This window comes from Anabrus simplex, chromosome 2 (assembly GCF_040414725.1).
Source record: "Anabrus simplex isolate iqAnaSimp1 chromosome 2, ASM4041472v1, whole genome shotgun sequence".
Taxonomy (NCBI): domain Eukaryota; kingdom Metazoa; phylum Arthropoda; class Insecta; order Orthoptera; family Tettigoniidae; genus Anabrus; species Anabrus simplex.
In genome coordinates this window covers 988,183,077-988,199,241 of record NC_090266.1, presented here as the reverse complement: position 1 = coordinate 988,199,241, position 16,165 = coordinate 988,183,077, and the positions used below count along the sequence as shown (strand labels likewise).

General features: G+C 42.6%; 2 protein-coding genes across 3 annotated transcripts in view; one reads left to right on the top strand and one right to left on the bottom strand.

The window, feature by feature from the left end:
• Positions 1 to 16,165, bottom strand: part of LOC136863754 (constitutive coactivator of peroxisome proliferator-activated receptor gamma) — a 1,011,420-nt gene that overhangs the window by 190,013 nt on the left and 805,242 nt on the right. The window lies entirely within an intron of this gene.
• The window catches only part of LOC136864906 (uncharacterized), a 349,415-nt gene continuing 349,071 nt past the window's right edge, over positions 15,822 to 16,165 (top strand). The window contains exon 1 of the mRNA XM_068226495.1: positions 15,822 to 15,868. Coding sequence (XP_068082596.1) covers positions 15,844 to 15,868 — 25 coding nt within the window. The 5' untranslated portion in view covers positions 15,822 to 15,843. The remainder of the gene's footprint in view (positions 15,869 to 16,165) is intronic.

Genomic DNA, 16,165 nt, shown 5'->3' with positions numbered 1-16,165 from the left:
CCACATTGCCCTATTACTCAAGATAGCGTCGCGAGAATCCCCATTGCCCTACTACTCAGGATGGCATCGGGAAGGGCATCTGGCCGTAAAAGTGAGGTTAGGCACCTCCATGAGGTTAGGCTTGCTCTCTTACGCGATTCCACATTGCCCTACTACTCGACACGGCGTCGTGTGAATTCCCATTGCCCTAATACTCTAGATGGCGTCGGGAAGGGCATCTAGTCGTAAAAGTGAGGTTAGACCCCTCCAATATGGCGACCATGAGTTTAGGCTTACTCTCGTAAGCGAAGTATGATGTCGGGAAGGGCACCTGGCCGTAAAAATGAGGTTAGGCCCCCTCCAAGATGGCGAGAGTGAGGTTAGGGATGCTCTCTTATACAAAATCCGCGAATCGACATTGCACTACTACTCAACTACGGGTCAATGACCTCGGGTCAGAACCCGCATAGGTACACTAATAGGGGTCAATGACCTAGTAGGAAAATGCCAATTTAGCACCCATTGTTTCTGAACAGCTGTTGCTACGCTACTTTTATACTTGTATTCCAAACTCCGTATTCCTTATTACATTTCGTATCATAATGAAGTAATGTAGAAATTTTGGATGCAACATAGTACCTTATAGAGGTGTTTTGCCTTAGATACATCCAACTATCCCTCTCCCCCTATACACTTTCCAAACACATCACATGTGTACGATATAGTTACATGCCTAGTATCCATTCTGTGGCTAGAATCACACCCAGGAAACTGCTTGCGTGTCAAAATGTCTTTGCCCGACTGTACGCTGTCTGATGCAGCATGCACAACCGTGCATGCTGTTCTTATTTATATCTCAAAAAGTAACTGTCCGATTTTGAAAATACTTACATATTTGTACTTGTACGCAGAAGAACTTTCAACCCAGCTGTATGAATTTGTGCCTTCCATTCAAAAATATGGAGTTAGAATCAATATCTCGGTTATTAATCACCCCATGAGAATACGTAGCACATTATTTTACAAGCCCCTGGGTATTATTTACGAATATGAAAACAGAATACCGATATATTTATCGATTTAGGCGTTATGTCCGTGTAACATCTAAGGTGAATAACCATGTACAGTATAAACCGTGGGTCCACAATTACAGTTATGGTATTCAGCACGGGCTGTAATGATCATAGGAGTCTGAAATTTTGCAGATATGTTAACTAAGCAATGCGCTCGTAAATTGTGCCATAAAAATGATTAGTTCTAAGTTTTACCACCAGGCGAAAATATGGCGCTGTTATCGGTCAGTACGTACAATATACCGTAACTCTGACGTGTCAGCTCATTGGTTGTTGCTTGGTGACGCATGCTGATTCATTTTTTGTGAAGTCAATCTTCGTTGTAACGTAAGAAAGCTGAACTGTTCCGCGTGAGACGTAATGCCTAATTGGGAAGAGAGACCGTGCACTACTAGTAAAGTTGTTTTATCAGAAAGGCTGCCACAGAAACATTGCACTGCTGGAATATCGCCTACAGAAACAGCAGAGAAGAGGTCCCATGACAAGAAATGGGCTGAAGAAAATGATTAAGAAATTTGAGGAAACGGGGAATTAGGTGTCGCACCAGGGAGAGGACGATGGCCCATCCCCATGCGTGTTGTTGATGTAGTTGCTGTAACTGTAGCAGACCGCGCAGCACATTCTCCCAATTCTGTAACCAGTGCTCGAGCTGTGTCACGTGAATTTACCCTTCGGTTTCTGGCGCGTGTGGAAGTGGAAAACATGCAGCCGGGGAATATTCTGTGGACTGACGAGGCGCATTTTACTCTGGAGGGTGCAGTGAATGCACAGAACTGTCACATATGGGGTTCGACTCCTCCAAACGTTGTGCAGGAACAATCATTGCATTCAGCTTACGTGACTGTTTGGTGTGCTTTTACAAGCTCTTTCATTCTTGGTCCGTTTTTCTTTGAGGAGATGACCCGTTGTGGGCCTGTCAGGTGTAAAGTGACATTTGCACGTTATAAGGACCTCCTTGTGCAATACGTGAGTCGAGCTTTGCAGGAACGCAACTGTGACCACATCGTTATTTTCACGCAAGATGGGGCAACACCACATATCAATAGCCAGGTGAAATAATTGCTTCGAGAACCCTCTAGTAACGACCGCATTATCTCTAGGCATTTTCTAGATGCGTGGCCTTCGAGGTCCCCCGACCTAAATCCACGTGGTTGTGGGGATATTTGAAAGATCGTGTCTATCAGAGACATGTCCGGTCTCTGCCTGATTTAAAGGCTAGCATACGACGACATGTCGCTCTGATTTCACTCGATATGCTGAGGGCAACTGTCGACAATGCCGTGTTACGATTGCAGCATGTTGCTGAGTTCCGAGGCCATTTTGAACAGTGTTCTTAAGCGTAAATGCTAATAAAGCTCCCAGAACCACCGTTGTCATGTGTTTGATCTTTCCTGCTTTTGTTTTTTCTGTGACTTACAGCACCATATTTTCTGCTGGTGGCAAAACTAGGAACTAATATTCTTGTGGCATAATTCGCGAGCGTATTGCTTAGTTAGCATATCCACGAAATTTCAGACTCCTACGATCATTACAGCCCGTGCTGTATCGCCCTGAATACCATAACTTTAATTGTGGACACCCGGTTTATGTAAATATGAGTAACGAACTGGAATCCGAGATAAGGCTTCTTCCGTATGATGTGTTTTTTGACAGTTGCTTTACGTCGCACCGACACAGATAGGTCTGATAGCGACGATGGGACAGGAAAGGGCTAGGAATGGGAAGGAAGCGGTCGTGGCCTTAATTAAGGTACAGCCCCAGCATTTGCCTGGTGTGAAACCTATGTTGCATTACTATATAGCGTAATAAATAATATACAAGATTGTGAGCGATTGTAAAAAGACCTCGACAATGTTGTGAGATAGACAGCAGGCAATGGGATGGTGGTCAACAGGATGAAAAGTAAAGTTGTGAGTTTTATAAAGAGAAAAATTCCTCTGGCATTTAATTACCGTGTAGACGGTGAGAAGGTACCTAGCTTTTCATTGGGATAATCATATAAACGAGGTCGTAAATAAATAAAGGTTACAGTATTCGGGAGATAGTAGGTTCGAACCCCACTGTCGGCAACCCTGAAAATGGTTTTCCGTGGTTTCCAATTTTCACACCAGGAAAATTCTGGGGCTGTACCTTAATTAAGGCCACGGCCACTTCCTTCCCACTCCTAGGCCCTTCCCGTCCCATCGTCGCCATAAGACCTATCTGTGTCGGTGCGACGTAAAGCAACTAGCAAAAAAAAAAAAAAAAAAGGCTACAGGTCTCTTCATATGGATATGAGGTTGCTTAGGGTTTAGTAAGGATGTAAAGGAGAGGGTATATAAGTCGCTGGTAAGACCACAATTCGAGTATGATTCCAGCGTACGGGGCCACTTGATTCAAGAACTGGAAAAATCCAAAGAAAAGCAGCTCGATTTGTTCTGAAAGATTTCCGAGAATAGAATAGATTTACCAAATGTTTCAAAATTTGGGCTGAGAAGACTTGGGATAAAGGAGACGAATTGTTCGTCTAGGCTTGGAATGACGTTAGTAGACGAATAATTTTGAGTTTTGTTTTTAAAGGTAGGGAAGATCACAATATGACGATATAGTTGGAATTCAAGAGGAAGATTCCAAATTCTCGAAAATAATTTAAAAGCACATCAGTGATTGTTGTTGTTGTTGTTGTTGTTGTTGTTGTTGTGATGATACCAGTAACATGAAAATAGAGGAAGTTTTCTACACAGTTGTATCTATGTTTTTCCATGTCTCCCAAAAACCTAAACAAACCCCACGGCGCATCACCTCGCGAAGGGCCTTAAGCTACCAAGTGACCGATACTCAGCCCGAATGCCTGTAAATTACGGGGTGACGTGTGGTCAATACGACGAATCCTCTCGGCAGTTATTCTTGGCTCTCTAGACCGGGGCCGCCATCTCACCGTCACAGAGCTCTTCGATTCTAATCATGTAGGCTGAGTGGACCTCGAATCAGCCCTCAGATCCAGATAAAAATCCCTGGCTTCTCCGGGAATGGAACCTGGGGCCACAGGCATGCATGCTACCCCTACACCAAGGAATCGGCTTCCATGTCTCCCATTGCAGAAAAATTCTGCGACGATATCTTAGGATAGTGCATTAAGAGCACAACAAGAAAACACTGAACTGGATTTATTTTGAACAGTTACACAATGTTTATATTTGCATTAACCTTTTGAGTAGCAGAAGGAAATTCATTCGTACTATTAGTATTATTCTTTGAAAGCCTTTTTTAGCCATCTTAATTTGGTACTTAATATAAATGTTTACAATGTAGGCTTATTGCCCATCTTAAGGAGCAGATATCCACATTTACTTATTGAAATTAACAAGATCAAGAAAAGAGACAAATACAAGCGTCAACGACATATATAAAGCAAAGAATGGCAAATAATAAATGAACTGGTAGTATCTGTCGATGTCTATCCAATTAGAATCCAGCATACAGAAAGGAGGAATTGAGCTTCTTCCGGCTTTGGAAGCAGAATACGAACTGTGCGTACCCTGTAATAACAGATCATTCTCCACGGTTCTTTGCCAGAAAGAGTTAATAAACACATTTTGATCGATTTTGAAAGTTACATAACCTGAAAAAGGACATACAAAATTACGTGCATAGACAGGAGCTTTATTTTTTCCCCAGCAATAGAAAAAAATCGCGGGACATCTTTTTCGAAGTTAAATTCAGGACAAACCCGCTTTTTCAGGATGTACTGCAACTCTAGATACAGAATTAGTTACCTACTGAAATACTGTTCTAGGACTAGGGTGTTTAAAACCAAGTTAAATTTATGATTGATTTTGCTGATGCCACCAAACAATGAGATAGTAAATATGTACTGTATGTGCCCATCCCTTCGATCTAAAATGGTTAGCGAAATTATAATGGGGGTTTTACAAGTAACGTCTAGGTGTAGTTCCTTGTTAATAGTATCGAGTTTACCAGAAAAATCGTCCGCCTCCGTAGCGTAACGACGAGCATTATTAGCTACCGTCCTCGGACGCATGTGTTCGATTCCCGGTACTGCCAGAAATTTAAGATTGGCAGGAGAGCTGGTATGTGGTTAAAATGGTTCAAGCAGATCACCTCCATTGGAGGTGTGCCTGAAAAAGCTGCACTACCTCAGCATGAGGACACGAGTTTACATTTTCTTTACCAGAAAAATCAAAAGCTCGAATATCTGTGAGCAACATATTCAGCATCTTAGCAAACCGACCTTATATCCATGGAAGACTGAGCAGGCACGTAGTACTATATTCAGCGATATAGGGAGTTACTCTCCAGCTAGACAAACAACGCATATCGCATGACATTGCGTACGTGGTCAGGCACGCGACCACAAAATGGACTTTCTTCGGAAGTTACACCGCAACACCTTTCCTACTGACGCAGAGGGCGACGGCTGAAATTGAAACATTCACCACAGCTCAAATCAAAGAAAGAAAGAAAGAAAGAAAGAAAGAAAGAAAGAAAGGGCACGCAATTGGTGTATTCGGAATGACAAAGATTTATAAGAACGAAGTAGACCGCATGGACAGAACAGGACAACTGCTAGGCCTACTATTAAATCTCACAGGGCAGTCCACTACAAATAACTCCCTACTCCGAAAGGCTTAAGGGCTAGGAGTGGGAAGGAAGCGACCGTGGCCATAATTAAGGTACCGTACAGCTCCAGCATTTGCCTGGTGTGAAAATGGGAAACCACGGAAAACCATCTTCACGGCTGCCGACAGTGGGATTCGAACCCACTATCTCCCGGATGCAAGCTCACAGCCGCGCGCCCCTAACCGCACGGCCAACTCGCCCGGTAGCGATATATGAAGGTGCTCAAATACGTCACCCTTGTGTCGATAGATGTACTGGCACGTAAAAGAACTAATGCGAAACAACATTCCGGAAACATTAAAAGTAGTTAGTAGGACGTAAAGCCAGTAACATTATTATAAAATAACATGCCACAAAACAGTAAGAAATGGGTGAAAATCAAGCAAAACTGGTGAAGGACACAAGAATGAATTGCTTCAAACTAAAAGCAAGGGAACAGGAAGTACTGAAGTATGCTTACTCAAATTTAAAAAATAAAATAACTCTTTGAGTTCCGAAAACGTCTTAGTGAATAATTTATCATCCTTGCAATATCCACTTGGCCCCTTCTAGTAAGAAGATATCTGTGTGAGTTCGTATACAAATGTCAAACAAATCCAAAATGGAACCAGAAACCAGCAAGAAGATCAACTGGTAAGACATCACAGTCAGTAGAAATAACAACAACATGTTAGACAAAATATACAGGAAACCCATTCAGACTTCACACGGAATAGGTAACAGTCCAACTACCCGAACATACACAAATTAGCAGGGCTGAATACAATGATATAAAGAGCAATATCCATACCAATGAGCACAAGAGATTTCGTAAACGAAAAACAGATAATAAAGACAAATAGCACAAGAAAACAACCACCCACATGACAAAGTAGATAGATTATTAAGGATACAAATAAAAACCACACCCGGAAACAACAAATGCATAGTCCTCTATTTCGTGAACAACAGCTAACATTTTAACTAGCAATGTTTATAAATAGCTTTCAGAACGACCAATACACTACAAAGACACGTTAGTAAATGCAACTTGCCGGGCTGAGTAGTTCAGGTGGTAGAGCACTCATTGGCCTTCTGAGCTCAAGTTGGGGGGTTCGATCCCGGATCAGTCCAGTGGTATTTGAAGGTGCTCAAATACGTCAGCTTCTTGTCGGTAGACTAACTGGCACGTTAAAAGGAAATCCTGCGGGACCAAATTCCGACAATTTGGAGTCTAGAAAAACCGTGAAAGTAGTTACTATTTTTTTGCTATTTGTTTTACGTCGCACCGACACAGATAGGACTTATGGCGACGATGGGATAGGAAAGGCCTAAGAATGGGAAGAAAGCGGCCGTGGCCTTAATTACGGTACAGCCCGAGCATTTGCCTGGTATGAAAATGGGAAACCACGGAAAACCATCTTCAGGGCTGCCGACAGTGGGGTTCGAACCCACTATATACCGGATGCAAGCTCACAGCTGCACGCTCCTAACCGCACAGCCAACTCGCCCAGTAAAGTAGTTACTGGGACGTAAAATGCCAAATGTGTCGGCCAAAGAAAGTGCAATTTCCACTCCAGGTTCAAAAACACAAAAATGCTGTTGCATATAATCGACATTCGTCTTCAGAGAACATGCGTACAACAACTCCCACCATTTCACAGGCATCAGCACAGATCTTAAAATTGTACACATTGAAAATAAACGCAAATCGTCAGACATAAAGGGAGCAATAGAAATACACTTCTCAAAAAACGAAAAAAGGGCAAACCAAACCTTCGTCAACGATCACACATGCCTGAAAAATTACCCCCCTCTACGCACTACTAAATTTACTGTATTCAATTTTCGGTAAAACATTTCTCACTACTTTTCTTCAACTCTCAATTAATAACACTGGAGGTTACTCTGACGCAAAGTACGTCTGGAATGTGAGTTAGGTCATATTTACCTGTACTAAATTCTTTGAATTCAGGCAGTGGCCAGTCACACAGGACCGAATTGTAGGCTATTATTTTACAACTACACATGAAGTCAGACGAAGTACTCTTTAAGTCATCACTGCACGTTTAAGTCTTTCCGGCTCCTTGGCTGAACGGTCAGCGTACTTTAATTCGGTTCAGAAGGCCTCTGGTTCTATCCCCGACCGGGTCGAGGAATTTAACTTTGTAGGTATTATTAATTACCCTAGCTTGGGGACTGGGTATTTGTGTTCGTCTTAATACACTTCTCTTCATCTAAATACAATGCACCACTCTACCAGCAACCACGGACATACGCAATAATGAATACATCCCTCCACAAAGAGTTGAGGAAGAAGGGCATCTGGCCGTAAAACTAGGCTAAATCAACATCATGTTCAGACTCTAAAATACTGAGTTAATGGCCAGGAAGGAGAAATAAGTACATATAGAATATAACCACATATCACCCCACTCACACACTCACTCTCTCTCTCTCTCTAGATACTCAAATATGTCAACCTCGTGTCGGTAGATTTAGTGGCACGTAAAAGATCTCCTGTGGTACAAAAGTCCGGCACCCCGTCAGTAGAAGGGCAAAGTATGTTCTAAAACAATGGGAGCTGAGTCAGCATTTCTCACGAGGTCATTGACCCCTACTAGTGTACCTATGGGGTCCTTGATTCCTAGTAGTGTACTCATGGGGTCCATGACCCTTAGAAGTGTACCTATGGGTTCGTTCCCGGGTTCAATGACTTCACGGTGAGGTTAAGACGTGGATTAACGACATAACCTTGCGTACGAGAGCAAGCCTAACCTCACAGACTCCATTGGAGGGACCTAATTGTTCAGGAAATGATCTGGGGTGCTTTAGACCCCAAGGTGAGTTTATGACGTCATACCCGTACGACGTGCTAACCTAACCTTGCGCATGAACGCTAACCTAACCTCACACAGGCTCTTTATCGGCTCCCCTTGCAGGAGTCCAATCGGTTAGGTGACTGGTAGTTGAGGTCATGACGCCATGATGACGTGTTAACCTAACCTCGCTACGCGGAACGCTAACCAAACCCCAGACAGGCTATTTACGGGTTTCCCTTGAAGGAGCCGAACTAGTGAGGTGACTTGTAGATGTGGTTAACACGTGTGTTAACCTAACCTTGACCACGAACGATAACCTAACCTCACACAGGCTTTTCGTCGTCTTCTCTTGGAGGAGTGACGTAGCTGTGACGTAATAAGAGGGCGATTTAAAAATTCATGCTTATCTTACTTAACCGAATGCGTAGGCCTTCTCCTGACAGAGCTGTGACGTCACAGCGTGGGTTATTTGAAATTCGGAGTGCTGACTAAGGGTGCATGACGTTATAAACTAACGAGTGTCGATTCTTCGTCCCGTTTCTCTACGGTGTCATATTTGAGGTTAGATGAATCTGTCAATATAGATTCTTTTTGTTATGCATTTCATTGTGCCAGTGTTACCTATCCAATCACCTGTGCCCTGCGATTATAATTTTAAAAGAACTGTCCTGATATAGCAAAATCGGCTCTGCGCAAAATTTGCGAACGTACATTGTTCTACTACTCAACTAGGGGTCAATGACCTCAGCTGCAAACGTATATTGCGCCTCTATTAGGGGTCAGTGACCGCGTGGGGGAAAATGCTGATTCAAAATCCATTGTTTTAGAACTGGCCCTGCTCCGCTACTAAATTAATCAATTATATTTTTATTTTTGATTTACAGGAAACATACAGTAAACTGTGTCAAATGGCTTGGTTTTAATAACAACTTCAATTCATGGATTAATAAAGAGGATGTACTTTAAAGCTTGAGTTTTTTTATTCTCGAACCTCTACCTCTGATTTCTTCTACGGCATAAGGCAAGATTAAACCTACAAGTCAACATTATTACTACTAGTTAATTTAGGACATGCTGTAAGGTAGGATTAATATTAAAAATTTAAACAACACCTGCATTATGTTTCACAATTCGTATTTGTTTTAGAATATATACGTTTTTTTCTTCAAGTAAATCTGTTCTGTTCTTTATTACATAGATTATTTCTACTGTCTTCGCTGTTTAATGCCACCACCTAGTAACAGTTTTCCTTTCATTGCACCGGCAACAAGTGCTGCTATCTTCTCAGCACTGCTGCTATCTCAGTGCTGCTATCTTGGGTGACGACATACGCTCCAAAACTTTACAATACAGATTTTCATCAGCTACATGTCTTAGTTCAGGATTGTTTTGACGATAAGCAATGTCATGCTCTTTGCAGGCATCATCGAACATATTAATACCAGGGTCACCACGTGCTAAGCGGACGTCAAGTCGAGTTCCAGGACCGTAGTACTGGTAACTAGGAAGATGAAGCTCAAAAGGAAGAAGATCAATCACCTTATTGATGAGTCCATGCCCAGCATGCTTCCTCACATTTCTCCCAGCACGTGTCTTCATCTTTTCCTGCGACAACTTGCTTACTCGTTTCGCAGCCATGATAAGTGTTTATAAGCGAAGACAACTCGTTAGATTTAGGTCCGTGATTTTTTAAATGAGTTGATATGTACGACACTGTCCCAATGAAGGTCTCCTAGCTAAACTCACTTGTTCATGACGTAAACTACACGTTTGAACCTATGACAAAACAGGATCTTGAGTCCACTCATGAGGCACCTTATCCCAGATCTTCTTTACAGCATTCGCAGCTTCACTGACCAAAAATGCCTTTGGTAATGCATTCAACTATTCTTCAGTAAAAGTGTTAGGTTTCTTTTTGCAAGTATAAAACTTTACGGCTGCCTTTCCAACTGCGTTACACTTAGTGTCAGATAGAAATGACATGATGTCTTTACTCTACAAATGTTTCTATCACACTGACGCCATTTCGACACTGTAATGTACATATGCTGTCCACCTCCCGGCATGCACTGCAACACAACCAGTCCAAGAGCATGCACACATGTCATAAAAACTGTTTAATTGTTTCTCCACTATGCTCCTTGTCAAGAGTTTTAAATGATGGACATCCTAATTCATGGATGTGAATAATTTCACACGTTGATGGTAGATACGCAACCATTCCTTATTCTCACAACAATTTAAAAGACCAAGATCTGCTCTTGACAGATGAGCGTTCATGATCATAGATAGAAAGCTATAAGATATTCCTATCTCTTCCCACTGCAGACCTATTTTTTTTTTCCTATCCATTGTGTCTGCTTTTTGTCTTCATCTGTTTGCAAACAGTAAGGGAAAGGTGGGCTAAATCCTAAACTGACGGGTTTTGACGCCCACAACACACTGCAATCCAACACAGCCACCTCTTGGAACACAAATTTGTTACTGTTCACTTTAAAGCCTTGTACATCAACTATTAATGTTCTTGTCATGATGGAATAAAAGCATTACCCTCTATCACACTATCTCAGAGACTAAAGAAAAATTCACAATTATGGTATCTATAAAGCCTTGAGTTTAGTAGAGAGTGACCTTAATAACGAAGAATCCAAACCTGCATAACCAGTGTCAACGTAATCGGTGCATGTTAAAACGGAACTTTTAAATCGCCCGCGCTTATTAGTCACAGCTCTGTCACTACACCAAGGTGGGACTCGGCCAGCTGAGGAGGAGGAGGAGGAGAGAAGGGCATCTGTCCGTAACACTGGACCCCAAGATGGCGACAGTTTGGTAAGGCCCCTCCAAAATGGCGACGGGAAGGGTATATGTCCGTAAAATTGGGCCCAAGATGGCGACTGTGTAGTTAGGACCCTCCAAAGTGGCGACGGGAAGGGCATCTGACCGTAAACTGGGCCCTGTGTAGCTAGGCTCCACCAAGATGACGTCGGGAAGGGCATCTTGCCATAAAACTAGGTTAGGCCATAAGTGCCCCCTCTGGTGTCGAATAAGAATGGCGTCGGGAAGGGCATCTGGCCGTAAAAGTGAGGATAGGCCCCTCCATGAGTTTAGGCTTGCTCTCTTGCGGGAATCCACATGGCCAAACTACTCAAGATGGTGTCCCGAGAATCCCCATTGCCCTACTACCCAATAGGACGTCGCGAAGGGCATCCAGCGGTAAAAATGAGGTTAGGCCCCTTGAAGATGGCGACTGTTGGCGTAGAGAAGGGCATCTGGCCGTAAAAGTAAGGTTACACCCTTCTAAGATGGCGACTGTGAGGTTAGGCTTGCTCTGGTACGCAAAATCTGACGTCGAGAAGGGCGTCTCGCCGTAAAAGTCAGGTACGCCCCTCCAAGATGGCGACTGTGAGGTTAGGCTTACTTTCGTACTCAAAATATGGCGTCGGGAAGGGCATCTGGTAGTAAAGCTATGCCCTGTGACATTAGGCCCCTCCAAGATGGCCACTGTGTGGTTAGGCTTGCTCTCGTGCGCAAAATCCGCGAACGTTCATTGCCCTTCAACTCAACCAGGGGTCAATGACTTCAGCTGCAAACGTGCATTGCCTCTCTACTAGGGGTAAATGACCTCGTGGGAAAATGCTGATTCAGCACCCATTGTTTTAGAACCGGCCCTGCTCCACCACTTAGTTTGTAAGGAAGTACAGTTCACGTGTTATTGCTGGTATGGCCAAATCCTCGTATTCCCTAAACTTTTAAGTGAATTAAATGTAGGCTATATCGGGTAAATGTGGAATAACTAATTAATAAAAAACGATTTAAAGTAATAATGAAAGCACGTATTTACCTGCATAAAGATGAATCCAAGAACACGCCTATGTGCCGTTAGATATGGCCGGGAATCGTGCACACACACAGACAAACGGTTACGGATAGAACGGACTGAATGTGGTTACTCGTTTTGGAGACCGAAAATCGCCTTCTACGCCACAGACTCGAAATGACTCCTAGACTTGTATTACCTACATAATGTACGTTGCCTAGCAACAGTGTATCTACTATGCATTTAGTCCTGGTGACAAAGGGATGGATTGTCATATCTCAACATAAGTTTTCAGTCGGCTTTCGTTCATAACTCACCAATGAAAGCGAAAATTAATTACCGGCTTCGAGGTTCATTTGGACCCCCTTCCGTCTACCTATGTTTAAAATGTCAGATCTCTTTGTACCGAAGATCGGCATCGCGGAAACACGCACAAAAACGTCCTTTTATTATTATAGATAGCGGAGGCGATAAATACTACTCAGGACGGATGCACAATTTTGGAAGTGAAAAATAAATTGAATGGAATACGTAGCCAGTATTTCGCTGAAAAACTAAAATTGAATATCATCTTTACATTATATTTCTTCCAATTTTACTGGGCGCGTTGGCCGTGCTGTTAGGGGCGCGTAGCTGTGATCTTGCAACCGGGAGATAGTGGGTTCGAGCCCCAATGTCGGCAGCCCTGCACATGGTTTTCCGTGGTTTCCCACTTTCACACCAGGCTAATGCTGTGGCTGTATCTTAATTAAGGCCACGGCCGCTTTCTTCCCACTCCTAGGTCTCTCCTATCCCATCGTCGCTATAAGACCTATCTGTATCGGTGCGAAGTAAAGCAGATTTAAAAAATGCTTAAAACTATACCAGATTTACTGCAGTTTAACTGGCACTTCATAAATAAAAATAAATCGTTCTTGCACCTAGACACCCTGTCCCAGCTTCGATTCTTACAGTTTTACACCTATTCCACAAATTCTAAAATTCGAAAATGATGGTAAAATATCTAAACGGTTCCGAAGCCATTTTGTTCGCTTGTCTCGCCTAAATGCCATTCCTAGGTTTGATTCTTGCTTTTTTTTTACGCCTAGACACCGCTCCTTGCCCAAAGTTCGAAATAGTTTAAAACTTAAAAAATTAGAGAGAAAAAGTCGAAAAGTAGTAAAAAGTAAAAAATAATGGTAGTTTCGTCAAAATAGCCCTTGTTAGCCACGTTTAGCCTTGTTTATTGCATTTTTACGTCTAGAATGAAAAGTATGAATAATTCCAACCACCTATACAGGTGACCGCAGAATTCCCACATTATCATTATTCAAGTGCAATTATTCTAATGGAAATTTTAAATGATAAAATAATTTTTGGTGATCAACATGAACTGTTTAAAAGTATTTAAGTTTCATTTAAAAACATGTATAATTTTCGCCCAAAGCAAAACAAACTCATCTCCGAACAGGCCATGAAAGCCCTTGGAGTGGTGGAATGTAAAAGCTTCCACTATCAGTAACCTCGGCACTTGGTGGAGTAGAGTGGTTAGCTCTACACCCGACCGCATTTGCCTCCAGGAATTTCTGGTGTACGCTCAAAGCCATGTGCACCTCCAGAAGTGGAAATGTCGTTTTTAATTTTTTGTTACTTCCTGACGGGGAATCCAACCCACGACGGTCAGGCAGCCCCCTGTTCATACTATATGGTGAACTGAATGGAAACAATCTGTTATTTGAATTCTTTACTATCGACTATGGAAAATGTTTCAAGCTCGCTCCTTGGTTAAACTGTCAGCGTAGTGGACTTAGATCGATTTCTTGGCCGGGCCGGGGAGTTTGATCATGTTTGGTTAATTCCTCCAGCTTGAGCACTGGGTATTTGTGATCGCCTTAATACTGCAAGTCACCTACACATAACTTATCATACTACTAACGACCACATAAACACGCAATAGTGACTCCACATACGGTTGGCATCACGAAGAGCATCTCACCGTAAAACAGCGCCGACCCGAGATAACTGGGGAACAGGTCAGAAAAATAGAAGAATCTCTTATATCTCTTATGTATACCTGAGACATAATCCACATGAACTGATAACAAAAACTGAATACAAAAATGAAAATAAATTTTAGTCTTCTAGCCATTCAAATTAATAAGTGGGTTATATCAACATTTATAATATTAAGACAAGTCACGTTTACAGAGATAGGAACATGTTTTACGTTTATTCTTTGTGTCCTCTTTCTGCTGCCCCCTCATCCAATACTCACCCGCCATTATGGTTTTTCTTTTTCAATCTGCTTAACGTCGCACCGACACAGATAGGTCTTATGGCCACGATGGGAGAAAGAAGAAAACGAACATGGCTTTAGTTAAGGTTCAGCCCCAGCATTTGTCTGATATGAAAACGGGAAACAACGTAAAACCATCTTCAGGGCTGCCGACAGTAGGGTTCGAAACCATTGTCTCCCGAAGGCAAGATGGCAGCTGCGTGACCCAAACCACGCAGCCACCTTTTTGTTCCATATCTCTGTACTTGACTTGATTTGACACTTGTTTGTTCCTTTCCATTACTCATCAAATCAAAACAACATCATTCGTTTTCCGTTTTCTGTATTTATACACCGCTAATAAAATGCCAAGTTTTAAAAAGAATAACTTGGTGTGGAGTGAAAATGAATGATGGTGCAAAATTTATTAAGAACATTAAAAACAAACAATCCGTACATTTCACCAAAAGTAAAATTTCCATTTATGTTTTCAGTAAATTTGCTTTTATTCATAGAGAAACCTTTGAAGATGGTACAGAGGTTAAATTCAATTATTTTGCAAATGCTTGTTTACATTTCCCAAGTCCATTTTTATTTCCGGGTGGGTTCGAACCCTCCTAACCTGCCCCTTGGGTGCGATCTTGTTCTAATTGTATAACTGTGTAGTTATAATCCTAAATAAACAGACAGGGCGAGTTGGCCGTGCGGTTGGTGCGCGCAGCTTTGAGCTAGTATCCGGAAGTTAGTGTGTTCGAACCTCACTGTAGGAAGCCCTGAATATGGTTTCCCATTTTCACACCAGGCAAATGCTGGGACTGTACCTTAATTAAGGCCACGGTCACTTCCTTCCCACTCCTAGGCCTTTCCTATCGCATCGTCGCAATAAGACCTATCTGTGTCCGTGCGACGAAAAGCCAATTGTAATAATAATAATAAATAAACAGAGTTTTTGAACTGAACAATACGTGCTTTTAACGAGTTACCCGAAATAAAAACTATCAAAGGCAGACTTCTGAACACCCGAAACTAATTAGTTAACGAAGCATGGCTAACAAAACTATGCATTTTCTAAGATAAGTACAGATTACCAGATATCTTAGAAGTAAGCGATCCCAAATGACCAGGGCCTGCAGGTAAAGGTCATTGTCACAACTCGGACGCGCCACTGCCCACTGCCCATGCTCATACAAGAAGCTGGGCTTTTCCCGGAGGTATGGTGGGGTAACAGAGGGGAAGAGGTTCGCGAGCAGTAGAACCAGTCTCAGTTTGCACACGGCCAGCAAGGAAGTGACAGTCAACATGAAGAATCTTGGATCCTTAAGCGGTATGTAAAGATTTCGTAACTCTCCAACATACTCGATCGTTTGTGATTGAATGCCACTGAAATGTCGTGAATTATCCTGTAGTCTCACTTGATCACGCCTCCGTGGCGTAACGGTTAGCACTATTAGCTGCCGTCCTCGGAGGCCCGAGTTCAATTCCCGGTACTGCCAGAAATTTATGTGGTTGAAATGGTACATGCAGCTCACCTCCATTGGAGGTGTGCCTGGAAAGAGCTGTGCTACCTCGGTATGAGGACACGAGTTAACTTTACTAGTGGCTTCACTGACAAGCGAGTATT